General features: G+C 44.4%; 2 protein-coding genes across 3 annotated transcripts in view; one reads left to right on the forward strand and one right to left on the reverse strand.

Annotated features, from left to right (window-relative positions):
- The window catches only part of CCDC191 (coiled-coil domain containing 191), a 21,486-nt gene extending 10,820 nt beyond the window's left edge, over positions 1–10,666 (reverse strand). Inside the window, exons 1-8 of one of the 2 annotated variants that reach the window (XR_012662621.1) lie at positions 10,455–10,663; positions 9,022–9,163; positions 6,580–6,711; positions 5,870–6,048; positions 5,152–5,366; positions 4,239–4,395; positions 2,173–2,363; positions 1,133–1,382 (exon numbers count right to left, since the gene is read on the reverse strand). Coding sequence is in view for 1 of the 2 variants with exons in the window: in XM_075106407.1 (XP_074962508.1) it covers positions 1,133–1,382; positions 2,173–2,363; positions 4,239–4,395; positions 5,152–5,366; positions 5,870–6,048; positions 6,580–6,711; positions 9,022–9,163; positions 10,455–10,604 (1,416 nt within the window). In the remaining variant the exon portion in view is untranslated. Of the gene's footprint in view, positions 1–1,132; positions 1,383–2,172; positions 2,364–4,238; positions 4,396–5,151; positions 5,367–5,869; positions 6,049–6,579; positions 6,712–9,021; positions 9,164–10,454 lie in introns of both variants that reach the window. The other variant, XM_075106407.1, reaches the window with a different exon arrangement.
- A 21-nt stretch (positions 10,667–10,687) lies between these two features.
- Positions 10,688–24,878, forward strand: QTRT2 (queuine tRNA-ribosyltransferase accessory subunit 2). Its single transcript, XM_075106474.1, has 8 exons — positions 10,688–10,963; positions 11,625–11,680; positions 13,600–13,676; positions 16,409–16,618; positions 17,571–17,770; positions 20,400–20,551; positions 22,088–22,205; positions 23,528–24,878. The coding sequence occupies exons 1-8, from the start codon at positions 10,764–10,766 to the stop codon at positions 23,787–23,789; spliced, it is 1,275 nt and encodes a 424-aa protein (XP_074962575.1). The 5' UTR covers positions 10,688–10,763; the 3' UTR covers positions 23,790–24,878.
- The last annotated feature ends 2,846 nt before the right edge of the window (positions 24,879–27,724 follow it).

Consider the following 27,724-nt stretch of genomic DNA (forward strand, 5'->3'; position numbering starts at 1 on the left):
CTGTTAAGGAGCTGTGTGCCATTTCACTGGGAGGAAGAACTGATCAGGCAAGAGCTCTGGCAGCAATATATCCTGACTCTTGTTAAGGAGCACACCTCAGGACAGCTCATCTCTCGGGGATTGGCGCATTCACTTTTGGACTATATGTTGTCCCTACTTGGCACTCAGGCAGAGAATAAAGGAAAAAAAACAGTTGTTGAAGTGATCTACACAGCTGATCTACTGGACAGTCCCTTTTCAGACAGAGAAGTCTACAAGGTCCTGCTTCCTCATGCCTCTTCTCCAGCTTTGATAAATATTACTGTGAAACTGGTACACAGTGGGGAATGAGGCTGCACCTTTTCTGACACATGGTCTGTCTCTGAAGAGGCATCAAATGTAAGGTCTGCTTTCTGATTCCTAGGTCAAACCCCAAATTCAGTCCCATCCTTCCAGCACAAATTTTACCAGTGCATCGGAAGAAAAATAGGGGCCTACTAGGACGATATAAGCACTGTAGGAAATCAACTTTTGCTGACGATTAAGCAAATGAAAAGCTTGACCTGTAATATGTGTGCCTGAGCTCTCATGCTGCGATCAGGACACTGCTGTGGTACAGGTTTTATAGACAGAAAGGAAGACCAGGCTCTGACCTAACAATGACACTTCAAGGAAGCAACCTCTGATTCTCCTCTCCTACCTTCTTGTGATGCGCATTATCCTGAAACAGCCAGTGACAACTTTTTTCCCCCCACGCTTAAAAGCCAGAGTGCTGCACTGGCATGACAGAATCTCTTGTCATGCAGTCAAGCATTATCCTTTTTCAGTCTAAGCAGGCATCAAAGACATAACTAACCTCTCAGCAAAAGCAATCTGGGGGTAGGATGCTCATTGCAACTCACAGTACATGAAAGGTTTGTTTTCTGCCATCATTAGAGATTGATTATTTTTAAAACTGATCCACTGTCCTTCACGTTTGACTCTGATTTTTAAAGACTTCCCTCCTAAACAATCGCAGACAGGTATTTGGGGGTTACCCTGGCAAAGAAGCCTGCCTCTGGGACAACGTACTCTTTGTGCAATCTGAAATAAACAAAGTACTTTATTGGCATCTTAGTACTTATACAGACAAAACTACATGGGAAGGATTTACCTTGTCTTGCTGCACATCTTGATGATGGTTTACTTCTGCTGTGCCAGGCTTGTTAACCTCCAGTGGCCTGTCCAGACCACCCTTCCCCAGTGACACTGCCTCCAGCAGCTGTGCCATCTTTCTCTTTGTCTCTTCCCTCTTGATCTGCAGCTCTCGCTTTTCTGTCTCTGCTTGGCTCCAGCGCTGCCACGCCAGAAAGCAGCAGCGCAAAAGCCGTCGCTGGTTATGCTCTGCAGACAGTTGGTTTTTCCTGAATGAGAAAGCCTTGTGTAGTTATAGGAGCGAGGCTTCTGCCCAGGCTTGCCTGAAACAATTGCATCAAGTACAGCAGTCCAGACTGTGGCACGATGGCCCCATAACTTCCCAGGTCTTTTTGTCACTTAACTCTGAAGGCCCTCCAAAGCTGTACAGGGTTTTCTCCAAGGAGAAGTGGGAGGGCAGAAAGGATGCCCATTAATTTGAAGTAAGCTTCCCTGTTTCCCCTAGTTCATGTTTTGCAATTTCCTGTGTTGTCCCTAGGCTGTAGGATAGGCGCACAAGAAGTATCCTGTTCTCCAGCCAGCTGCATGGGGGGAAGCAGCAGTCCCCCACCACACAGCATGCCAGATAGCTGCAAGGACAAAGTTTTCTGTGGCTGATAGGGAATTCATCCCACAGCCTCCTTAATGAAAGGCACTGACCAAAATTATTTCTGCTATACTACTACTGAAATAGGAAATAACTACATTAATCACAATAAATATGGCACCCCATATTCCCTGTGGTCCAGAGCAAGCCAGGGTCAGATTTCCAGGAAAGATACCTACAGAGAGAGTGAGATGCAGGCTTGTTGGAAAGTGCTAAAGCTCCTGTTTATCTCTGTCCTCCTCTTCGTCTGTGCCACAATGCCACTGACAGACTACAGGCTACGTAGCAGTTTTCTCAGAAAGCCACTGCTTTCCTCCTGCTGTCTAACCGGCAAGCCCCTTTCACAGTCCCTGATCACCGCACTGCCCAAGTACTGCTGCAGCAGGAGGAATCCCACACTGTAGGGTCAGTACCTGTTTTGATCTTGGAGATGAACTTGTAATCGCTGTATCTCCTGCTCTACTTTCTGGGCCCAAGTGTAGTTTCTCCAGGCTCGCAGGGCCTTCAGTTGGCATTTCCAGTCAGCAAAGGCTCTGGCTTTTCCCATTTTAATTCTGTGCTCCAGAATGACTTTCAGCCAAGCAGAGAAATGTCGTTGCATGCACTGCATGGGAGAGTTTCAGAAAACCAATGGGTAAGATACAGCCCATTACACAAATGCTGATCCTCTCTACCCTTCACATTATCTGACTTTAGTTTTTGAGATTCTTTTTAGACTCTCCACTTTCCACAATTACCTAGAGGGTAAAAAAAAAAATAATGCAGAGCAGGTGCGGGTCATCTACAAAAAGCAGAAAGAGACTAGAAAGATAACCTCATGGGGCTCTGTGCTTTTGAGTGAAACACACTTACTTCAAGTGTAAAGGAATAAAATGGGTGAGGAACATAGAATTTCTAGAGATGGAAAAGATGTTTCAAAATCTAGAAAATGTCTAAGATGCTACAGGTAAGAATACTTCTATGGAGAACAGTTCACAAATATCTCCATGGACCACTTGGGGTTTATTTTTGTTTGGTTTTTTGTTTGTTTTTTTTTTTTTTTTTCAAATTTAGACAAAAATCAAGACACTTCCTAGCATGAATTTATGACACGACCGAAGTTAACCCTTATTCCAGTAGGAAGCCAAACCTTTCCCTTATTGTGTAATTAGACTTGCTGCCTCTGGGGGTGATTTACATTGTACAGAACAGCAATTTGCTATCTAATCTCTTCCACGTGGGTCAACTCACAGGACTTGGCTGTTCCCCTTTTCTTGTAATGCCTTATTTTAATTTCATTCCTCTCACTCACTGAAATCTCCAAATGGAGGTTTACAAAAAGGACAAAATGTCAGTACATTAGCTATTTCTTTCTGCTTTAGGAAAATAATCAAAGTGTCAGTATTGCTTAGCTCAGCTAAGCCGTGGCTTCTCACATTTTGCCAGCCCTAAATTGTTCTGTGGTTTCATTCAGGCTTATCTTCATAGCTTAGATTGTGCTGGAGAGAGGTTGGGTACTGCTAAATAGTAGCCAAGCTCAAATCCAGCAGATGGGCAGATGAAGTGAGCCACAGGGAGAATCACCATAAAAGCTATTGGATTCTTCTATTTAAAAAATTCTAGATGTAGATAAGTAGACACTAACGATGATGACTGCTCTATTAATTAAAAATATTATGTGATGGATGGCATTCATACCTGCATTTGGGGAAACTTATTCCCTTTGCTGAGACTGCCCATATAAAATTATTCAGTACAAAAAGATTGCTCTTTAATTGCATGTATTTTATACAACTAGGTGTTTAAGTAAGAGCTGGCCATGGTATCGGAGTAATGAGGGTAAAAGAAATAGGTTCCTACTAGGAATAATTAAAGTCTGCACGTTTGCCTCAAAAGAGCTTTGTGATATTACAGAATACCCTACTGCACCCAGTGGGAGTGGATTCTTGGGGAACCCATTACTGTGGCTGTGCTGGCATACTTCAACTCTTGGGGACCCGGCTCAAAATTCATCCCAGGCCTCAGCACTTCTCTTTCCTTTCCCTGCTCCTGCACCAGGGTCTGCAAGACAATATTTAAAATATCTTCCCATACACACAATACAGGCTTCTCAGGCCCATTTGTGCCACTTCCTCCCTTTTAATTCCTTCCTGAAAGGAAAATAAATCTTGCCCCACTGCCTCCTCTGTACACCTGCCTATTTCTCAACTGCAGAAGCCTTTACATTCGCAACTGTCCTGAGCGCCTCATCTGTTCCACAATTCTAAATGAAACCTCCCACTGAGAACCCTTGAGGTACACACTGGCGATGAAGGCTCAGGATTTCTTGCTCCCAGTCTTACAATATACTTTTTGCCCTGTTCTTCTACTTCCATGGTATCAGGAAGAGGGCTTGGAAGATGTAAAAATTTCTGACAACCATGACTTTTTACTTAAGTTTTGCAAATGGTAACTGAGGGCAGGTAGCTCAGAGTCTCAAAGAAAGAAGGGTGATGCTCACTCTCTGCTTATTGGCGTGAATCCTGCGCAGTAGCTCCTGAGCCCTTTCCTGTTTCTCCTCTTCTTGCTCTTCTTTCTTCGGGACCAGGGGTGATGATGCAGTAATAGATACCTCCTGCATTGACAGCTTCTGACTTTTTTCTTGTCTCTTCCCCTCCCTGGAAAATGAACAAACATACGGATCTAATACAATGAGGAAAGTACTGTAGCACAGATTTCCCTCTCTTCTTGGCCAATTCTAAGTGCATCATCCCTACAGCTCAGAAAGTTGCTCATTATTTAACTCAGCCTTCTTAGGAAACTGACTCTGTCATGATTTGAGGTTCCAGAGATTAGAGTCTGGAGCATTTCCAAAATATAGCAGGCAGAAGAAATAGTAAGATTTCAGTAAAGCACTTGCATGAGAAGATTTAGGATCTCAGGACTGCCTAAGTAAATAAATGGCATCCCTACAAGTCACATCTCTGTGACAGTCCAAGCTCAGCAGAAGGAAAATTATGTCTCTGCAGAACTGTCAGCCAAGAATGTTCTTTATTCTTTCATAGCAGAGGAAGTATTGTAAGTCCTAGACTTTCAACACAGACTATTCTTTTTTTGTGTGTGTGTGTGTGTGTGTGTGTGTACTGGCTTTCATGCTGCATTAGACCCTAAAAAGGCTGATGTGGCCACAGAGTTGATGAAGAAAATGCACAGTGGTGCAAACACACTCCTACTTTGTGAATCAGTGTACATACTGGTAATGGCTGAGGGGAAGCTAACAGTATCTTTAGCTCATCTTCCCACTAACGATAAACTCTGCCATTGATGTTGGCAACAAAGGAATAAAAGGTTTTAGGAGAGTTTGGAGACAGAGGAATAGCATATGTTTCCTTTGGGACCACCATGCCCTTTCCATGCCCCCCTCTCCTCCTTACGTTCTCCATGCTTCTGCCATGGTGTGCCTCTTCTCAGCCATTTCCTTTCGCAGCTTCACCATTTCCCTCCGGATCTCCTCCTCCTTAGCCTTCAGAGCCTTCCTTCTGTCCTCCTGTGTTTGGAGCTTGGCCTCAGACACAACTGATTTCTTCAGGGACTTTTCTTGTCTCTGAAGCTGTAACGCCATCTGACGCCTCATTCTGTTTTCTTTCACCTGGTGGAGAGGAAAACAGCAAAAGTCAAAGCAGGCACCAAAGGCTGAAGAATTTGAGGTTCATTGTACACTGACAGTGTGGGGCACAATCCTCCTTTCATATGAAGTAAGCAACCATATCCATAGCTGACAATGACTGGACTGGTTCTGCTCCCAGACCAGCAAAACACTCCAAGAGAGTGAGGTTAAACCAGTATTACTTGATGGGAGCAAACTCAGAACTGACTGCCATGGCAGCTTTTCCTGACAGTGTTTGGAAAAGGGGAAAACCCGAGCAGACATAGTGACAATTGACTGTGCAAGCTACTGTGAATGGCTAATGTGCACACCAAAATGCAGTAATGTTTCAGCTAAACTGTAGAAGAGTATCCTTGGGTATTTGCCCCCAGGGCAGAGATTATTGCAGGTTGGGAGAGAATACTAGGGAAGTATCAGCGAGCATTTACTCTAATCCTGTAATCCTCCATCTTATTCCTTTTAACTCTGCTGCCTTGCCTCCTCACCTGCTTGTGTCTGACCTCCATGATTATTCGTGGATCTGCAAGTTTTTGTTTTTCCTTGATGTCTTCAAGCCTAAGGCCTTCCACTATCCCACAGTTCACATCTTCACTCTGCAGAAGATGCTGTAGGTATTCTTGGACAGAAGAACTTTCCAATTCATGTTCCAGATAGCTGCACAAGTCTGAAATGAGGAATTCAGATTATCTCAGGCTAGTCTGAAATGAATAAACCCCTCTGTCTCAGATCACAAAGCCTAACGTAATTAAAGGGATCACTTTCCCAGACTGTGAATGCATTTCTGATGAAAGCGGACACACTGACTGCACTCCATTTATCCCCAAAGAGTCTTAATCAGTCTCCCATTGAACACACCAGAGCAGTAACAACATTTTATCCATTTTTTTACTGCCTTGTCTCTGAGCATCTCAAAAGGCTGTATAAATTTGACAGTCCTCACAAATACCCACACACAAAGGAAATAAAGTTTTTCTTCTACAAAGGGAGACATCGGAAATTTATGAGGTGCATTTGTGCAGCCCTACAGTAAGCTGCTGTAAGAGCTGGGGGAGAAAAGTCATCACCTCTAATCTTGTTTTTACTAAGCCCACTATCCTGGCCTTAAAGCAACTTTTACCTCTCAGTCTGACAAGCCGTGAGGCCTGGCTCCCTTCCCCAGCACATCCTCAGAAAGGAAGCTTTGTTGTGCTCTCACCATCAAACCGCTCGTACTTCAGAGGGGCTGCAGAAGGCTCTTCCAGGAGGGCAGAGTCAACTTGCTCTTCTCCATCGCTAACCAGCTCCAGCTGCGGTTTGGACTTCATCCAGTTACTGAGCAGCTCTTGGGCTATCATGAGGAAAGAGACCGATTACTTCACTTGCTTAAAAAATATATGGTAAGTGTAAACTAGCAAGACTCTGTCTCTGGGATAATTACATCACATGCTGGGAAGGCTGTCTAAAATGACTGAAAGCTGATCTGCAACAAAAAATGGAATAAGGCTAATAGTTCCCATCTTCTTGGTCTATAAAAGAACAGGAAGAGAAGGTGGCAAACTTTTTCCCTGTCACAAATGAATTCTTCTCCACCCCATTTTTTCCTACATGATTCTGTGGACATTTAGATCACTTGTGTGATTATTATAGCATTTATCAAGGAGATGAAATTCACATGATGTAATTCATAACTCAGGTAGCTTTCATATGTTTTACCACTGCACTTGCAGACCCTTAGGTATTTTCTACATGTGAACAGTGAAGGTTGTCAAATACAAAAAGAACCACTGTTCGGACAAAATGTTTGCTTCATGTGTATCAGTACCACAGCTCCAGGAATAATTGGTGAGTCTAGATTACATATCTGTCAGATGGCAAGCTTCACCAGAGGCAAACAGTACTCAGGATTAAGACTGCAACTACAGGAATGCACCCATGATGGATTTGGTACTCCTCAGTGAGCTCAAATGCCCAATGAATAACTGGGTATAAAATCTATCTGTGGACTTTATTTGCGTCTCCACTCTTCTGTAGAAAAAATGCAAAAATTCCTTTTTCAGAGTTCCTACTCAAAAGCAAGGACAGCTAACATGGCTACTGCCTCAACAAACCACCTGGCCTCGCCATATGGGTGGCCAAGCTGTTCGTGAAGCAGAACACAGGGCTTTAAACTGCTAGGCATCAGGAGCAGCCCTGCGAGAAGCTAAGCCATCTTGAGCCACCTGTGTGGTGAGGATGGGCAAAGAGCAGGGATCTCTGCAGCCACCGCACTGCAAGTCATGCCCTGTAAAGGCATGCAGTCGGCAGACAGGAGGAAGCAGCTGCTCCAAATCTCTAGTTCTAACACAAAAGAAAGATGCTCCCATTGACTCCTGGCATTTTAAGGCAATAAAGTGTTTTTAGAACTTCCTTAGAAAGGACTAGGATTTTGAAGAAAACATAAATCTAATGTTTATTGTCCTTCAAATAACTTTTGTTCTCTTTTATAATCTCTCAGGCCAGCTCAGGAACAATGAAATTTATCTGGTAACAGAAAGAAGAGAGAAAAACAGCTTATCACTTGCGGAAGGGTTACTTCTGTGACAGGGCGATGTGAGCTCATAACTGCAGTAAAAGAGTCCTTGCACTTCTCTTATCAATACCTTTCCTTGCAAAGTGGACTATGTGTAGTTAATACCATTAAGGATTCTAATAATAGATTCCAGATAAAAGGCTTTCAGCTGAGCTAGGAACAATCCTGAGGGATTGATAGCTATAAAAAGGAAAATTCTTAACAGAGAAGGGCAAACAAAAATAATAAAGGAACATGAGGAAAGCAAGCAACTTTTCCACCAATTGCAAAGACAGCTCCTTTTGAGCCACTATGCTGTATAATGCATTCAGACAGTGCACTGTAAGCAGATAGGTGTACTCAGTGCTATTAGTTGAACCCCTCACGATTACAAGTGAAAAAGCTGACTTCCTGTATTGCAGTGGATGCTCTTGAGACGTGTCTTTGTTCCATTCTGAAAGGCTCACTTTTGAGTCTTAAAAGAATGGTTAACTCAGTTTTTTAAAATCCTGTCTCCTATCCGCTTTTACACTGCAGATGTACTTCTAGCACTGATGGGAGATTCCTTCCTTCTCTTTTTTTTTTTTTTTTAATGTATCACAGTTTTATTTTCAAATTTCCTTAAGCGCTTGTGGTTGCAGGCATTACAAAGGAAATATTTAGTTAGCTAATTAGTAAGGAAAATTTTGTATGGGAATCAAAGCAAAACCACACAATTATTCATAGATGAGAAAGTTACACAGAGCAACTCCATTTTCACATCTGGCCTGCTACCAAAAATATGTCGGGTGATTTCATCCTGTTTCCTATAGCCCACTAACTTGTATTTGACCATACAGAGTGTCTTCAAGGGCAGTATTCAACCTTGTCTTGACCTGAAATCCCCAGGAGACAGAGTTTATCCTTCTCTTAGGTATGCTAATTAAGATCTACCTTGAACTCCAGCAATTGATTCTTCTTATGCCTTTCTCCACTAGATGAAAGACACCATACTGTGAACTGTTTCTTACGGTCTCAAGCTTTGCAAAAGCCTGTTCAGAGCAGAACCACAATGCTGAATCAAGAATAGTTCATTTTAGGCAGCTTGGGGCAAGCAGTATTTCAGCTCACCTTCCTCAGAGGCCTCATCATGATCCTGCAGCTGTTCCAGAGGTCCCAAACTTGTCACAGGACCACAAGGCCCCGGTGGACGCCTTGACTTTTGAAGGAAAAAATCTTCAGAGACAGCATACTCAGAGGCTTGGTCCACTCTCTTTAAATTAAAGAAAGGAAAACATTTCTAAGGATTGCTGGATATTATTTTAAACTTCTATATCCACATTTCTCTTCCAGAAAGAGCAAATATCAGTGGGAATGTAACACAAGACAGCATGGCTGTTATAAGAAATAGATTTCTTTCAAAACACGTTTTTCTGACAGCTCAATTGACTGGAGAAATTGGACTTAGGAATCATTAAGTAATAAGCATTCATTTGGCAATTAGTGCCAATCATAGTGATTGGAGAACATGTAGGGAGAATACAAACACCCAGCCCTCACAAGCTGGATGGAGACTTGCTGAGCTAGTCCCCAGCAACCACCAACTATGAAATTTGGTACCAGCATTTTGTCACAACCAGGCTGGCCACCGTGTAAATAGTCTTAGTGATTTTTCTGTCCCATATTTGTCTGTCTCTCTGAGGTGTACACGGTCCTGACGCATCATTGTGTTTTCACGTGTAACACCTGTACCCCAGCCAGACTGTGTTTCTGCAGAATTTCTTCCCTTTGTGCTAGGGCAACCACAGCAAGCTGCTGCCAGCAGCCTTGGAAGCTGCACGAGATGGCAGATGCGCCCTCCCACCCGCCATAAGAAGCAGGCTGAGGGTGGGGTGTCCGAGGAAGTGATACAAAGGGAACTTCACCCTAAAATTAATTTCCCTTGATTTCAGGTGGTTGTAGATGCAGGAAACGGTGCTTTGGGGTAAACCTCTTGAATTACTTGCCCATACATACAACCTGCAGTACAGCTCAACAGCAAGCTTTGTGTGTGACCCCTGAGTTTTATGCACAGCAACAAGTACCCTACTCTTGAGTCAGTTACTGTGCAAGTTACTTCAGCTTGATAACGGTGTTCCAAGTTATCAGAGTCAAACTCTGACTGGAAACGAGATAGAAAAAAACCCCAACCAACCAGTGTTTCAGCCACCTGACCCTTTTCTTGAACCAGTGTTTAACGCTGCCGTGCTCAGCGCCGTGCACCCGACTGCAGCCCGTCGACCCCATCCACTGGCAAACCGCACGGCCGCTGCTGCATTTCCCAGGTCCCACACCTGGGAACGCGGTTTCTGAGCCCGAGCCCGACCCCGCTTTAAAAAACAGTGGGGGGCCCGCGTGTGCAGGACCCAGGCCGAGCCGGGCCCAGCCGAGCCAAGCCCAGCCGCCGCTTTCGGCCCGTGGGGCGTGGCCCCGATTGGACAGCGCCCTGCAGGGCGCGCCCCGATTGGACAGCGCGCTGCAGGGCGCCCCCTAGCGCTCTCCGGCTCCCCGGCGGGCCCCGTTACCTTCTGTCGGGCCGCGGCGGTGAGCCGCCGCCAGCGGAAGAGCGGGTACCGGCGCCCCGGGGGGCCCGCGGCCGCGCTGGGCGCCCCGGCGAGCCGCCCGCCCCTCCCCGCGGGGCCCGCAGCGCACCGCGCCGTCAGCGGCCGCGCCATGGCAACCCGCCGCCGTCCCCGCGGCGCGTGGCGGAAGGGAGGTGTCTCCCCGCCGGCGCAGGCTGATGATGCCCCGTGAGGCGCTGGGGGCGGGTACGGGAAGCGGGGAGGCCGCCTCGCGCCCAGCGGCGGTGCGGTAACGGCGCTGCGTGGCGGAGGATGAGGGTGTCGCTGCGCGGAGCGGGGGGCGGCGGGCGGCTCGGGGTGCTGGCGGGCCTGGGCCGGGGCGGGGCCGCCGCCCTGCCGCTGCCGGGCTGCCTGCTCTACACGCGGACCGGCTCGGCGCCCCACCTCACCCGCGACACGCTGCAGGCGGTCGGCGGCGTCCCCGCCGTGGCGCAGCTCGCCCTGCCCGCCATGTGAGTGCCGGGTAGGCGGTGAGGGGTGTCCCCGGGGGCCAGGCGGGCTTCTCGCTTCCCCCGGGGCGAGGCAAAACGTCGGGGTTGGTCGCCCCGTTGTTGCTTCCCCGTCGGAGGGAGCTGGGGTGGCTCGGCGGGGAGCAGGGAGAGGGCCGCATAATTTGAGTGTCTTTTGGCCAAATCCTTCGTAGCGACTTCACAGTCGTCTTCCCAGCAGAATAACAGGCTTTAGAAACAGCCAACTCTCAAATCTAGTTAGGTAAGTGGCGACTGAAAGGAAAGATTAACATCATAAGGCTTGCCAGGAGGTCTTCCCTCCCGAAGTTGTATAGTTGTTGAGTGATGCACGTTAGTAAGTCGCAGCGTAGCTTCGTGCTCTTGCTAGCAAGTCAGTGGCAGTGGAGATAAAAGCTCTGCCTTTTTGCCACAAAATCAGGAGTGCCCCGGTTTGTAAGCTGTGATTCTCGAGCTCTGTGTCTCTGGCATGTAGTACCATCCGTCCCTGCTTTGCTGCCTGATAGCTGGATGGCAATTATCGGTGCCTAAACCAATCCAAGTTTGGATAACGCATAAGTATGAAAACAGAAGCCTTAGTTATGAAACCACTGCTCTTTCTTGACAGTTGTTTGCTTAGTTAATGTATTTCTGTATCTGGGTGCAGGGCAGAACTTCACGAGGTCCTGGAAGAATATAAAGAAGGAGCTGCAAAATTTATAGGTAAAGTGTGTGCGTTTGCTTGCATGTCTGGAGAGATGATACAGGTGGATCCTACTGGTGCATTTTTAGGCAGAAAGATGTAGGTATAGGCTTTCCACATTTAGGTGTTTTCATATTCAGTGACAGTAAGGAAGATTTGAAATAGTACGTTGTCGCTAATATGGCCAGAAACCCTTCAAACAGGATACAAAAATACGTAGTTTTGCTTATTTCTCTTTTTCTGCACCTAGCCTTCTTCTTGGGAGCTTCAGCACTGACCGGGATGGGCTTTGCCCAAAAGCTGGGACTAGAACTGAGAGAGGTTTTATTGTAGCCCCCAGTCACTGCTGCAAATGAATCTGCAATTTGTGACATCTTTTGATGAGAAGAATTAGAAATTCTCATGAAAATGGCCTTCCCCATACAGCTGTTCAAATATATTTCCTGAGAGTATCTACGTGCTCAGGCTGGCTGTTTTGATTCTTGTAAAACAGTTGGTTTCATCTAAAGATTTCCAACAGGAGTCTTCGTCCAGTATGAATAAACAAGCCAAGCATCCCACATCAAATCAGTCTCAGCTGGTGCTCAGTCTCTGCTTCTGAGCTATTCCTGTTCTGAGAAGATGTTAGGGGAAGGACCCATGTTGGATTTTGTGGGAGCTTTGAGGAACTAAAGAAGCAGATGGAGGGGCTCATTCTTCCCCTGTTCTTTCTTCCTGTCTGTTTAGCAGTCGGACTGTACTTGCTCCCTGTCTTCTCCTTCCATTTTTCTGTGTTAAAAGAGTCAGTTTTAGGAATAGACTCATTTTTACTTATGGATAGTCAAATGCAAAACAGTCAACGTTGCCATAGCCCTCAGCTACTGCACCATGCCTTTGATCTTCATCAGTCCCTGAAATCCATTTTTGGAGCAGTCCCTGAATGAAATCTTTGTCTTAACACCTTGGTGATAAGAATGAGTAAAGCAGCAGTTCCTGCGTTTGCGACTGTCCTGGATTTTTCCTCTGGTTGTTTTAACAGATCAGTAAAAGGTTGACTGCACACATTACGCAGCCAAAGATTGCTGTTGTCAAGCTCATGTGGCGAAGGAACCTGAATGCACAGTGAATGCGGGGTTAGCCTGTGTTTACATCTTGGGTGGTTGCTCGGAGATCTGGAGGACAATCAGCCATGTCAACAAGCTTCTCTGCGATGCTTGTTTGTCTGTGTTTCTCAGGCTACACTGGCTACAGGGTAAGCCCTGTTGAAGTGATGGCATGACTTTAATTTCTGTAATTTACAGACAGTTCTTTGGAATGTAGCATACTTTGCAAGAAAAGAAATCTTTGTCTGAAATTTCTTGGAGGCTTCACCAATTTCAGTGACTATCTGAAGGGAAAAACTGTCATTGAGATGTACTATCTAGCTTTCTGACATTTGAAATCTCCAATCTGGCAGGGATGATAAATTTCTCATTTGTGTAGCTCACCTGTCCTCTCACTGTATGTCGTCCTTCCTTAAAAGTTATAGGCTTGAGGTTGTTGCTCAGTTTAGATTGTGTCAAATGTCAGATGTCTCCAGTTATCAGTTGACTTTTGATCAATTGATCAATGGTAAAGTGAGTCAGCTATTGGGTCTGGCAAATGCTAGTAGCAGGAGTATTAATCAAGAAGAAGCATAAGTAAATCTCAAAGGAGCTACATAGGCTGCAGAATAAAAGGGTATTATTTGATGCTTTGACCTGATGCTGCATCCTCCTCCCTCCAGCTAGTAAAGCTGGGGAAAAGGTCTGCCACCTGTGGTGCTGAGAGATCAAATGAACAATATTTTCTTTGTTAGAATGGATGTATTTGTGTTTACGAGAATACCCTGTTCCCTTTTGCAAATTTACAAACCACATCTTTATATTACCTTTGTTTTGGTTCACAGAACTCTACTCTCTGTCTGTCTTTCTGTCCCCAGGTATGCCAGACACGGTGCTGTACTGCTCCCTTCATGACCCTGTCACTCCCTGTCCATCTGGCTACAACACAAACAAGGTACATTGTAAAGACTTGAAAGGCTCTGCTTAAAGTTCCCAAGAGAAAGCTGCCAGTCCTCCCCTCACGTGTGTAGGGGTGCTTAGACAGCCACAGGATTTTTTTTATGCTTTATAGAAAAATAAATCTTTGCACAAAGAGGGGTGTCATTTACGTGCTCATAACTCCAACTGAATAAAGCTGGACACTTTCTTACTTGGCAGTGCGTTCTCTGGACAGTTAAGTGGCGATTCAGATAAAAACGAGAGCTGTGGACTCCCATGCTGTTGCAGTTAATATGGTGGTAAAAGAAAATACGTGTGTTTTAGCTTATATGCTGTACAAGCTTAAGGTGATGCCACCGATAAGCAATAAACCTGAACCTCTGTGTGTCTTTACAGTCTGCTGCAGGCCCACAAAGGGGGAGAACTTAGTATTTCTGCAGGAAGGTGGCTCAGCAATCGCGGAGTGTGTGGTATTGCGGATGTTTGCCCATTCCGTCCCACAAGCACGATTGTTCCCCATGCAATCCACATGCTACCTGCTGCCTGCTACAGCTTTGGCTTGGAGGGGCCGCTCCTGGCCCCTGCTCAGATACAGTCAGTCCTAGGCCTGTATGGGTATGGTCATATTTGGTGAAAGGTACTGAATGGCAGAGGGTATCTACTGCCATCCAGCTATAAGTGCATACTCTTTGCTGCTGGGAACCAGGCTGAGTCCTGTCTCTGCAGGGAAGGAATTACCTGGAGCTTGTCTCGCTGTTGGGCAGCTGTGAGGTGACAGCAGCGATCTAAGCCTGGGTGTTGCAGGTTTGATTTAGCTTTTTTTTTTTTTTGTTAAGATTTTTGTCACCTTTTTGCAAGGACTTCTGCAGCTGGATCTGTGCTGACAAATGCTTATGAAAACTTATTGAAAGCAGCGGGATAGAAAGCTCTGGATTTTGTGCCAGAAAGCCTGGCACAGGCTGGATTTAAATAATCAGGAGGTAATGCTCAGTGTTCTAAGACACGTGGCTATTTTATTTATTAAAGCAGGTTTTTTTTCTTTGGAAAGCAGAATGAAGGTAACTAGACTTGATTACACTTTGTGCTCTGTGGCTCAAACAGCTCTGACTTCCCTTTGCCTGCCTGCAGCAGCTGTTCCTTGGTGCTGCCACATAAGAGGCAGCAAGTACCAACTGGCCAACATGCTGCTGCAGAACAACATAGAGCTGCTGCGTTCCAGTTATTCTGCATGTACCAATTTGGGATCTCCCTCCTTTGGAGTTGCTTTTTTTTTTAATGGGAAATCGACAAAAATGTTACTACTTTGGACACTGCTGTCTGTCTTCGTGACGCAAATTTAGTGGAATTGGCTGATGAGGCCAAAAGTAATCAGGAGAGATGGATGGATGGACAGACAATAGATGGGGTGTATTTGCACAATCCTTTTATTTTTTGTGGAGACCAGGCAAAAAAAACCTTTGTTCTGCTCATATTTTTTGCATCAGCTGATCGAATTCCATTTGTGAATTAGTATGCACGAGAACTGCACTGCTTAATCGGTCTGTCAGGCATAGGCTAGGAGAATGTATCTAAATCCTTAAGCCCCAAAAGACGCCGTAACACTTCAAGCTGTAAGCTATTTCTGATAGTTGAAAACCATTCCTCATTTAAAAAAGCAGTAATGGAGTTGCAGATGAAAAGAACTAACTTCTAAAGCACTCGAGCCCTATACTTAACCTACTTGAATCCCCCTTTAAAATTTTGGAGCAGCAGTATCACAAATCTAACAATAATACAACAAAAGCAACTGCCAAGCTGCACTTATAGGTTAATTACAGATCCTGCAGGATAGGATGAAACATGGTAGCGCGCATAGCTGCAGTGGCTGCAGTAACATTTTGTGAATCTGAATGTTTAGTGAATTGAATGGTGACATCTGCTGGCCCAGAGGCATTCAGGTGACATAACCTCTCTGTGCAGGTGCTTTTGTCTTGCTTTAAAATCTTTTGAAGGTAACATGGAGTAATGATGGAAGATGGGGGCCCGTGTGCACACACAGAACAGAAAGTGTGTGAAAATACTGAGAAGACTCTGTGTGAAATGAGCACCTGCCATTTCATATTTGGCTCGGTTTGAAAGTTGTATATTTCTTTTGTGCTAGGTATTTCAATCCTTTCTTAAGAGGCTGGATTTGGGACCTAAAATAACATTGGATTCTGAGATGAAATTGTCTAACAACCTTTTGTATTCTTCCCAGGGTGTCTGTGTGGTTTGTATATACACGTATGTTCACATGGGTCTTACGAATTCGCTGCTCAGAAGAGGAAATAGTTTCTTGGTTTTGTAATGTGTACAGAAAACTAGTGAGCTGTATTTCCCATTGCAGCCTTTGCTGCTTTCTATGAGATGACAGCATAAGTTTGATGGGAATTAAATCTTTTCTTCTTTTAATTTTGTTTCCAATTCTGCCACTAATTTGTGTGATGATAGGCCAGCTGCTCTATCTCAGAGACTTCCAAACATGCGAAGAAGTCGCTGTGTTGAGCATGATGGCTTCACTGAAGAGTATCACAGAAATCCCAGTTCAGTCATTTACTTTCACTCATTGTGCCAAGTGCAGCTGATTATCTGAGCTGTGCTCCTGGAGAACTTATCTGTGAAGTATCATTCCAGTACCTGGTGTTTCACCAGACCGATTCCTTCTCTCCTTTGACCCTTAAGGTCTGTTAAGCTTTGCAACTAACATTCATCCCCATTCTTCCTTGACAGACAGTGTCCCTGTGGGGAAACTCGGGGCGCATGGAAATGACAGCTCCTAAGTTCATGGACATACAGCGGGCCATCCAACCAGACTGGTTCCAGTGCATCTCTGATGGAGACACCATTTCTGGGGAAGTTGGTAGAAAAAGGGCCAAGAAGTCTGTGGATAGGTCGCTTTCCTTCTTGGATGTTTGCCTTCAGCTGTTAGAAAAATCACCGGTAAGGTCCCCAGAATATCAGGGCAATAGCACTGTGGCTGCTTTTTGGTCTGTGCTGTATCCTGGGCCAGTCCCAGGATGTGATTTAGTAGGAAATCGTGTCATGCATATGTATCAGAGAATGCCCAGGTGACAGTCCTGAATGAGGTATAACCAGTAGTGCAGTGGGTTTTCCTTCTGCCACTCTTCTGATAACTTGCCTTCTGCACCAGGATACCCATCTCTGCTAGGTGAGGAGAATTTTCCCCCCTCCCCCCTTTTTTTTCCACTTCTGGACTGTAGTACGTTTCTTTCACATAGCTTCATGCTATCTGTATAGGTGGGCAAGGTAGCATCTTTTCATTCAGATTGAGAAAACCCATCTTTTTGTTCTGAAGTCCCCTCAGTTCCAAGTGAGGGAGGACTTGCTAGAATTTACCAGTGCTATTCTTTATTTCTTCTAGCAGCTTTGAAACTTCCCTGCCTTTTGAAAGGTGGCATACTTTCTGAGTCTGTACTACGTTGGAAAACGGGTGACAGGAGCTGGTACTGATATCCCCTGAAAGGCAATTCGTTGTGAGATCTGGTGTCTGACAGCCAGGATAATGGCTCCTGCTTTGTATTCCGCAGTGACATGTGTAGTGCTGAGGGGCCATCTATAAAAATCCATGTACAAAGATGGTCTGTGGTTATTGCCTTCTACAGGGAGGTGGGAAGCATGGCACCAAATTTCTCAGTGAGTTAGTGTCAAGGTAAGGAGCAGAATCTGTCCCTCCTAATCCCATTTCTACCTTATGCTTGGACTTCACAGTGTTCGGCGGGGAATAGTCTTACATGGGATGAAACACTGTGGCTCTGGCAAGTTCCTGGGAATGCAAGGCTTAAGTAGCAGGCATCTGGAGTCTGGGCTGTGAGATGTCTTGTGTGTCTTTGGCAGAGCACACTCTAACACTTGTAGCTTTCTCCTGGGCCAGGAACTACAAGGAAGTGTAATGTTTGGGGCAATTGAAGGTGGAGATGTCTTGGAAGAGAGGCTCAGATCAGCCAGGGAGACTGCCAAGCGACCTGTGGGTGGCTTTCTGCTAGATGGCTTCCAGGGATGTGCCATGGCCAAGGAGACCAAGTTGAAACTGATAGCTTCTGTCACAGCAGAGCTGCCAGAAGATAAACCAAGGTAAGTTGTGTGGGCAACATCCCAAGAAGTCCATCTGTCCTATTTTGAGGACTGTCTACAGGCTGCTGTGCAATATCACTGTAGGAAATAATCACTGTGTTGCACAGCTCTGCATGTGTGCCAGGGTGCTTAAATTCTGCCACTGTCAGGCTGCAGTCTTCAACCCTTGTTTCAATTTTTAGCTGCAGTTGGCACCAAGCTGTACTCATGCTGCGGGTTTGAGTATTCCCCATATTTGGAGAATAATCAAGATTTTATTTCAAGTCATCTTTACTTCTTTTTATGAAGAATGACAGTAGGATATTTCTGGGCTGCTTGCATTTGGCCTCTGAGGCGATGGTTTACTTGAAGTTCGGCTTGAACAAGAATGTTACTATCAACCTGTTTTACAGGGCCCTCTTAGATAAACTGTCATGTTTCCAGTTCTCTCTGGTCTGAACTGGTGGAGAAGAGCAGAGGGAGGTGCTGACAGAACCAGCCAGTGCTTACGCGATCTTATGGCAGCCAGCTCTGACCTAGTGCTTGAGGCACTGAGCCAGTGAACTACCAGAGGTGGTACAGCCCAGCCCAAAACAATTGTATTCTCTGCTTGGACTGGCATAGCACGGGGATTGTTGTGTGTTACGACTTGTTAGTTGCACCCATCAGATCCATGCCAGAGACTGGACAGGAGTGGCAGCGTTCTTGACTCTTATAAATGACAAACAGTAACTAAAGAGTTCCATAGAATGTGTGCAGTATTAGCTAGTGGTTCAAGAAGTGGAGGGATTTCTTAGCACTGTGTTGAGCTTGCTGGCTTTTGCATGGGTTGCTCTTACAAGCTGCAACAGAAGCAGTACATGTGCTTTTTTCATCATTTTGTGAAGAGCATGACTCAGGCCCCATTGGCTTTCTGTAGCTGTGCTTCCCTCTGCTAGCTGAGCATTGCTCTGACCTAATGGTGTTCAAAAGAAAATTAAATGCAGAAGCATATGTCCGGTGTTGCAGCTTGTTCATGCTTAGTGGTGTCTGGGGTTTGAATTTTCCTGACAATTAGAAGGCTTGCTGTGTTGTTGCCATCCTGTCTGGTTGAGCTACTTAAAAAGGTCTCCTGGGAGCATTAGAGTCCAATCTGCTCAGCTAACCTTAGTGGCTACCGGTGCATCTGCCTCATCTATCAAATAGTTTGCTTCTCTGGTTAAGACAAGTGTTTCTGACCTCTTTGTAGAAAGCAAGCTGGTTAGGGGGTCTTGTAAAAACATCAAGTGAATTTCAGACAATCCTGCTTTCCTGAATCACCTGTGCCATTCTGGCTGGAGAAGTTGTTTTGCAGCTGTGTTCTACCCCAATATGAAATTCTCTAGAAGACAAACACTTTCCGTGCTTCACCCAAGAAGGAACTGCTTTTTGTGTGGTGGTGAAATGAGCTTATGTATTTACTCTTTAGAGTCCTTTCATGTACCTAAAGACGCTGAAGGTCTCTTGGTAAAATTTATTTTCCTTTTCAGTAGCATCAGAACCCTTGCAAGGACAAATGCTTGTCCTTTACCTGGGCGAAGATAAGTTCTATCAAGGGTTTCAATCATATATGCAGAGCTACTGTTTCAACTATTGAGTATAATTTTCTCCCTGCCATGAGAGCCTGAAACATAAGACACTCATGCTGTAAACTTCTCCCGTCCTTATTCTGTGCTCATCAATTTAATTGGAGTACTTAGAAAAGTGACTAAAAATGGCACCTTGTGACTTCATTTATCAGCCCCTGTGTATTTTCCTAATTATCTGTTTAGATCATTGCCCTACATAGCTTCTACTGCTGTCAGCCCAGCCATGCACCTGCAGGAGAGCAGGCACTGCTCTATTCTCTTCTGCTTCACCCACCCTCAGGGAAGCTGCCAGCTAAATTTGGCTAACAGCAGGATCTATATTGATGGTAATCCAGCTGGGCTCTTCCTGGCTTCTAATGCCATGTCCCAGGAGATGTTAAAGCCCAGGTTTTTGGGTAAATCATTTGAGCAGGTAGAGTGTAAAGAGGAGGGAAGAATAAAGCAAGGAACTCTTATCTTTCCAATGACATTTCTCATTAGTGCATTCTCCTTCAGGCAGTTCTCCAAGTGCTATATGATGTGTCTCTCACCTGAAGGACTTGTATCTTTGACCAGCTATCTCCTGCTGTCTCTGCTGCTCTTGATCAAGTCTTTTTAGACTGTCTCCTAAAGAGTTACCTGGCAAAGTGGTCCATGTGTCTGGAAACTGGTAGTTCCCTGGGGCACAAACATGACTGAGGAAAATGCGTGTTCCATGGCAAAGATGTTAGGTGAATTTTGAATCTCAGTGTATTTACGTGTGTGTGAAGGAAACCAAATCACTTCAAACATAATGAACAGAATGATGTTTATCCGCAGTAAATGAGGGATTACTACTGCCTTCCAAATGACAGATAAAGAAAAGCCTGCCATGTACTGGATAGGTTGGAAGCGGGGAAATGGAAGCACAGAGGATTCTGAGTAATGACTGTTGTACCTGCTTGCCTTCTGGTTAGCAGCTGCAGGGATAAGCTACATGTGCTGCACATGTGTCCTTTCCTTCAGGTACCTGCTTGCTTCTACTCAGAATATTCTAGATTTGTCATCTTGTGTGTCTCTTACAGAATCATCCATGGTGTAGGCAAACCAGATGAGGTGCTTGAGTGCATTGAAAGGGGAGTGGACATTTTTGAGAGTTTCTTTCCCTTCCAAGTGACAGAGCGAGGCTGTGCCTTGGTTTTCAGTTATGACTGCCATCCAGATCCTGAAGCAGCAGGTAGGCTTCTTGATGGTCACTGTAGTTTTTACTGTATCAGCCAGTATTGTGGCAAGCAGAATTAATGCTTTGGAGGAACCTATATTTGAGTTTCTTGTTTCTGAAATAAGTGCAGTAACCACTGGAAAAAATGGGATTCAACTGTGAAGTGTTGCACTTTTGAAGGTGGGTTATTTTGGTGTGAAACCTGTTGAGGCGAACGTGAGGCCTCAACCTAGGAACTAAATGTCTGATTAGCCAAACTACGCTCAAGTATTTCTTAAACACCTACTGAATAGAGGGGAGTTTTTGTTCGACACCATTGGCAAATTTTCTGCTACCGTTACCAGTGAAGGCTGGACCTACTAAGTGGAGATCTAATATACTTGATCTCTAGAATTAACTGAACATCTGTCTGTTTTAATAACATATTTTTGAAGTCTTTTCTTCTAGCTGACGAGGTTAGGGATCCTAATTTTTGGGGCAGCTTTTCTCTCTGTCATTGCATTCATCAGTTCGTATCAAAACAAAAAGGAGATGTTCATAACTCATAATCTCATTATGCTGTGAGATGGGAGCATGTGTATCACCCATTAAAGCATCTATCAAATATGTTTCAAGCAGCCGTTTTGTTTTGGCCTATTAAATGTTTTTAATACAGAAAAGCACTTTACGTTTTTCCTCCTGGGTAGAACCCAGCGGCTTCTCATGCCTGGATAATTCAAAACCAGCTGAATAGAACAGAACATCTTGTTTGCTTGTGCTTGCTGCTGTTTTTTTCACCCTTCTCTTTGTTATTCTTTACCTTGTCTCACCTTATTCTTAAATTGTAAGATTCTGGCCAAGGACAATCTCTTTGTTCTGTGTCTGTTTACCACTCAGTAGACACGGATTATGCAAACAGTAATACTGATGTTTCCAGATACATCTCCTGCTTAAAAATAAACCTAAAAAATGCAAACCTACAAAATTATGGGGTGATTTTTTATCTTTAAGATAGACTGCTGAAAAGGCAAATGTGGAACATGTGGAACCTACATCTTCTGCATTAGAGCCACCAGCCTCTTCTGATTCCAGTTGCTGGAAAAAAAAGGCATCTAAATCTCCGAGCCTGATGACAACATGGAAAGTAGAATGGTTGAATGCAGATGAGTTGCCTGTATACTCTAACAAAATCTCAATAAAATCAATTTGTTCAGGTGATTGCTTTGTATTCAGCATGCAGTTCAGACTGGAAATATTCTTGACATTTTATCAAGAATTCAGCTCAGCAGAGCAGCAAGAAGTTATACTGTTGTTTCAGCTCTAACTCATTAGGTTTAGTAGATTAGTTTTTACTTGTCTCCTGCTGTTTTAATCATCTAAAATTGTATTTGTGTTAACTAACCTATGACAATTAAAGTAAAGTAGTTGCTTACTATTGGAAAGAGGTGGAAACTTGTGGCAGGAGTTTTCATCTGGCAAGAAAGTAGCAGAAATACCTACTGTAAGGTTGCTACCCTTCCTCTGCCCTTGCTGTTAGTTCATAAAAGGCTGTTTTCTTTTTATTTAAAACAGTTTTAAAACAAAATGGGGCCCAGGACCTGGAGAAGAATGGTGCTAAAGAAGACCAGGATGACATCTCCAAAGCTGACCCAGAAATGACACCATTTGAGATATTTCTGAAGGACAAAAGGTGCATGAGTTTGTGAGGAGGGTACCTGCGGCTGTATCACTAAATATGATGCTTTTTTCCCTCTGTATTTGATTGTATGTGGTCAGTAGCTAGATGGTAGACTTCATAAAACATGATGGTTTTGAAGACGGTACTTCTGGACGTTGAATGGAGGTTGTTGGACAAGCATTCTAGCTTGTTACCAGGCAACAGTGTACGGCTGAAAGTGCTGTCTTCTGCCTGACCTAAAGCCAGGGATTTTCTGATCTCTCATCAAGCAGCAATACTGTGGTCATAACTATGTTCCAGCAGAAAGGCAGTAGGTTCACAAAGGTTGTCTGGGGATCTTTTTGTTCTTCCACATCTAACTTGGGTCATCTTGAAATGCTAGATTTTATTTAAACTATGGAGAGCTTCCACTTTGTGATTCAGTTTGGGCAGCTGCAGAGCATTTCTGCATTTTCAGGATACTTCACAAAAACTTCAGCCAGTATTGCCACCCATCCTCCTCTTTTCCAAATCTATGGGTAGGCTGTCTGAGTAGACAACTGTGTTGCTTTGCTCGATCCTCTCCACTGTGTGAGAATGTTGCCTCTCATGGTAGAGGGGAATACTATTTTGAGAATAATGGAATCAGTAAATCCTTGTTTCTGATAGCGTCCTCCTTCATAGACTGTGTGATAGTCTTGCGCTGCAGCTTTTCTATCAGGGAAGGGACAGGTAAGGTGTCTCTCTGCTGTTCACTGTGATGTAGTCGAAGTTGTCCTCTGACTTAGATCTGTGGCCTTTTGGCTCTGTAGCGAGTTCTAGCGTGATATTTCAGTACTTAAAGAGGGACTATAGGAAGGACGGGGACAATCTCTTTAGCAAGGCCTGTTGTGACAGGACAAGGGGTAATGGATTTAAACTAAAGGAGGGTAGATTTAGACTGGATATAAGGAAAAAAATTTTTACCATGAGGATGGTGAAACACTGGAACAGGTTGCCCTGAGAGGTTGTGGAGGCCCCATCCCTGGAAATATTCAAGGTCAGGTTGGATGGGGCTGTGAGCAACCTGATCTAGCTGAAGATGTCCCTGCTCACTGCAGGGGGGTTGGACCAGATGACTTCTAAAGGTCCCTTCCAACCTGAACCATTCTACGCTTCTGTGATTCTATGATTTGAAATCCTTTGTGCCAGTGGTGCTGGTCTTAGATGTCAGCACATCTTAGAGCAGCTGGATTCAGGCCCTCAGGACTTCAAGGCTCAGGTCCCTGAAAAAGACCATGTACTAACTGGATACTCCTTATTGCTCAAATGGGTCTTCTTACCTTTGAGGTTAACCAGTGTTGCTTCCTCCTTAGGTACCAAGATGATTTTGGTCCTGTGCTGGAAGGATGCACCTGTTACTGTTGTCAGAGGCATACTCGTGCCTACGTCCATCACCTCCTGGTGACCAATGAGCTGTTGGCCGGTGTCCTGCTCATGATGCACAACTTCCAGCACTACTTCAGTTTCTTCAGTGCCATACGGGATGCCTTAAGAGACAATAAACTGGATCAGCTGAAAAAGCTTGTCTTTGGGCAGGCTCTTCAAGGCCCAGCAAACACGAAGCCAGGCCAGTGAGTTCAGAGACAATAAAGGAGGTCGTAGGCTACATCCTCATCCCGTGGGACTGTGTAAGGTGGACTGCCAGCAGGGTCATGTGGACCTGTTAGTAGTAGAGTGCATTCCTTCCTGGAGGGAATTGAAGGAGACATTTGAAGAAGATCTTGCTTCCTGGCAGGGAAGGAAGATCTTATTCAAATGTCCCTATTGGTTAATTGGCTTGGTGTCTTCTTGGGCTATGGAAGAGCCTGAACAGCTCACAAGACCAGTATGGATAGCTTTGTTTTCAGTTACTTCCTGTTGGTTTTCCATGTGGAAGGACAGAATTAATGAACTTGCGATTGAAGAAAAAGCAGGGCATATCTTTAAAATTAATCCAGCTGCTGACAGGAGGCTCAGCAGCTGTTTGGGACTCTCATTCCATATCCAATGCATATTACAGGTAATTATTTTTCTAGAAAATCCCAGTGGTGTGGTTGTCCCATCATGCAGCTCCTTGATGGAGATCCTGCCTCAGTCTAACGCCCTGTTCCTTGTGGCCACTGGCAGCATCTGTGTCCCTGAAAAATGCTGATTGGAAGCACTGCTGTGTTCAGTGGCACAGGGGACTGTATGTTTACTTATCTCTCAGGCCACCTGCAGGGCAGAATGTTCTCTGGGCCAGGAGGAGGCCCTCCACCTTGGCCTGGCCTTGAAAACCACTGCCTCAGGAGTCCTGCTCTTTGACGTTAGACCCAGAAAGAAGAAAAAGTGTTTCATTCACGTCCTGCTCTAGAGAGTTTTTTGACTTTGTACCCTTTCACCTGTATGGACTAAGATTGCACTTCCTAGCTAGCTTGTGGATGATAATGAATGTACCATTCTTTCCAACTGTCCTAGTGCTGGTCAAATAGCAGGTTACTTACACAAATGTCAGTGTGAGATGGAGCTGTGGAAGAGATGTATCGCAGGAAAAGGTATTCAGAAAAGATTCTTGTGGGTCCTTGTTTTAAATATGACTTATGTCACATTTCTCTTATTCAGGTTTTTTTATGCCCTTTACTTTGGAATCCTGGATTTATTCATTTTGTTACAAAGCAACAATAAAAAAATTTATTATTTGTTGTACGTGCTGCTCAGTGTGTGACAGAGGTGGTGTACTAGGGAGCTTGAGTGCAGCACTCAAGGAGATGTCTCCTGGGAACTTGACCTAGCAGCCTGATGGAGGACAGTGACTCATCTACGGGTAGGATCCTGTCATGGAGCAGGGGTCCAAATAAATTGCTTCAAAAGAAGCCCTAATAGACATGGAAGCATTAGACACCTGCCCATCCCTACCCCTATAAGAACTCTACTACCTGAATTCAGCTTAAAAAATACTACAGTTAAAGTTGCTGGCCTTAAAGCAATTAACGATTAATCTGCAGTTTGCTGCTCTTCACCATTTCTTTAATGTTTTAAGATTCTAATATCTCGCATCAGAATGACTTTATCATAAACTATAAGGAGTTTCTAGCTTCCCTGTCAGCATTGCCTGTATATCCATGTTTCCTTGGGCAGATACACCATGGTGTCAGAGTCCTTTCTACCATACCAGCCTTATCCACTGTCTTGCACTAGCTACATTCTTTTCCACGTGATTCTAAAGAAACGGTGCAAAGATTGCTTTACTGTTGTCTTTAAACAGAGGTTAAGGGGAATAATTCAGCCACAGAAATTATGTAAAATACAGGACTAATGTCCTCACTCGAAGAAGTATGTTTCAATAATGTTGATGCAGCACCAGGCAACTTGGAGATGGTCCCCTGGGCATACAGCCTGAGGTAGAAGGTCTGACATTTTCAGGATCCACCTATCTTAAAGGGCAGGGAATTCTAATGAAATAAAAATGTTTTGTGCTTCTTTGAAGAGGAACGCAGGATATGATGGTAGTGGGGCCTTGCAATACTTGTTCCTGCAGTGTCTGTTCCTATGTTGTTGTAAGCGTCAGTGCAAAACCTTATGGGAGGGGACAGTGACTATTTTAAAACCTCTCCTTCACCCACATTTTTGAATCCACATGCTTACAATCACCAGAATACCTGAGTCTGCCCAGCATTTGGGCACCAAGGTGCTTGTGTCCAAGAGGTCTGTCAGGGATGCTGTGTGAAGACATGGAGGATAAGGGGTTCTAGCTGTTGTGTCTTTGCGTTCCCTGCATTCTTCTTAGGTTGGTAGCCTTATTGCTAGTTTTGGAAATGCTGTTTTGTACCCTTTGGGAGCTGGATGTGATCAGCCTCATGCTGCCCCACCTCTGTGAATCATTAGGATTCATTCATTCTTCTTTGGTTCCAAACCTGGGTGTTGTGAGAAGCTGCACATAGTTGTACTGAGGTCTTAGTGACCTGCTAAGCGAAGTGCCAATAACGTGCCGTTCTCAATAACCCTTCTGCTCTTCCTTCTGGCCTTCCAGTCTTCCCATGCTGCTGTGTTCCTGTTCATTCTCCAGTCATACCGATCAGGTTTTCTGGTTACGGTTCTCTGCCTAGCTTGTGGCCACATGCATGTGTGTACCAGAGCTGCACAAAGTGAACAATTTCCTATTTGGCAAAATTTGGTCAGGTACGTGCGCTTATTATCTAACAAACATGGTCACGAACTGCGCTAACCCTGAAACAACCTTAATGTGTTGTATTTACACAAGTTTTCAATCTGTCAGTCCTCCTAGTTTGCTAAAAAATAAGCAGCATTTTTCATGCTAACTTAGAAAGTTTTAAATTTTATTTCCAAGCAGAGATCTAATTTATTTCAAAAACCAAATTCTTGCCCTAATACAGGGAAGAAAACTACATGAAGAAAGTTTTAAATTTTATTTCCAAGCAGAGATCTAATTTATTTCAAAAACCAAATTCTTGCCCTAATACAGGGAAGAAAACTACATGAAGAAAACTAAACTTTTCATGCAGAAGTGAAAATTGAAATGAATAAGGAGTGGAAGATTTTCTGTGCTAAATTAACCTTACTTAGCACAGAAGACTGCAAAAGCATCTTTGACTGCCGCCCATCCCTGAACTGCCGAATGCAAAAGACCAGAGGAGAATACAAAAGAGATGGTATGTTTGAAAAACATTAGACCCTTGAACATCTCCTTAGCAACTTTTACTGTAACCTTCCCCTCGATAAAGAAAAATCTTTCATGCTCTTCCGTTTCTGATGAGCATAACTGGCAGGGCCACATGTTAAATGTTAAGTCCTGTGCCTTTCTCACTGCTTCATCAGTATTCTGCTCGGTAACTTGCTTCTTTCAGAGCTATTTTAATATTGCAGACTTTATAGCAGTTTCAAAGGTATTCAAAGGTATGCTTTTAAATGTGTTAAGGGAAAAAAAAAGACAAATTGGTTTATCACAAAAATGTTTTCTCCTTTGCTTTAGGTATGTCATTTCTTCCCGCATACATTCACTCACTCATCCACCCTCTAAATTACTAGGACACAGTGTCCACGACAGGTTGTATCAAGCCTTGTCTGGCAGTTTCTAGGTCTGTTGTTCTGCATCTCTGTGGGATTGCAGGAGCTGCCCAAGACTGGAAGTGTTCCAGCAAGGAGTTCAATTTATTTCTGCATCTTTTAGGTCCAGAGGGCTTTCAGATCATGGGGTTTTTATGCATAGGAAAATCAGCTCCAGGTATGTTTCAGAGGTACTTCTAAGCATTGGGTAGCTATTTTTATCTTCCTGAACCCTGTTGATTTTTGATTCATAACCTGAGCTGGCAGGCAAAGGGCCCCAATAAAATGTTTAAAACCTTCCTCTCTGTAATTTCAAAGAGGTTTCCTCTGTGATATAGAAGGCCTACACAAAATAGATTGTTAATGGTCTTATTTGTAGTACTCTGGGGTGATATGCATAATTCACTAGGGGCCTCATCTCTCTTCTGGTAATGCAGCACTCACTTCTTCAGACTATTAAAGAGGTTCAAGCACGTTACCATCCTTCC

The sequence above is a fragment of the Phalacrocorax aristotelis genome, chromosome 1 (assembly GCF_949628215.1).
Source record: "Phalacrocorax aristotelis chromosome 1, bGulAri2.1, whole genome shotgun sequence".
Lineage (NCBI taxonomy): Eukaryota > Metazoa > Chordata > Aves > Suliformes > Phalacrocoracidae > Phalacrocorax > Phalacrocorax aristotelis.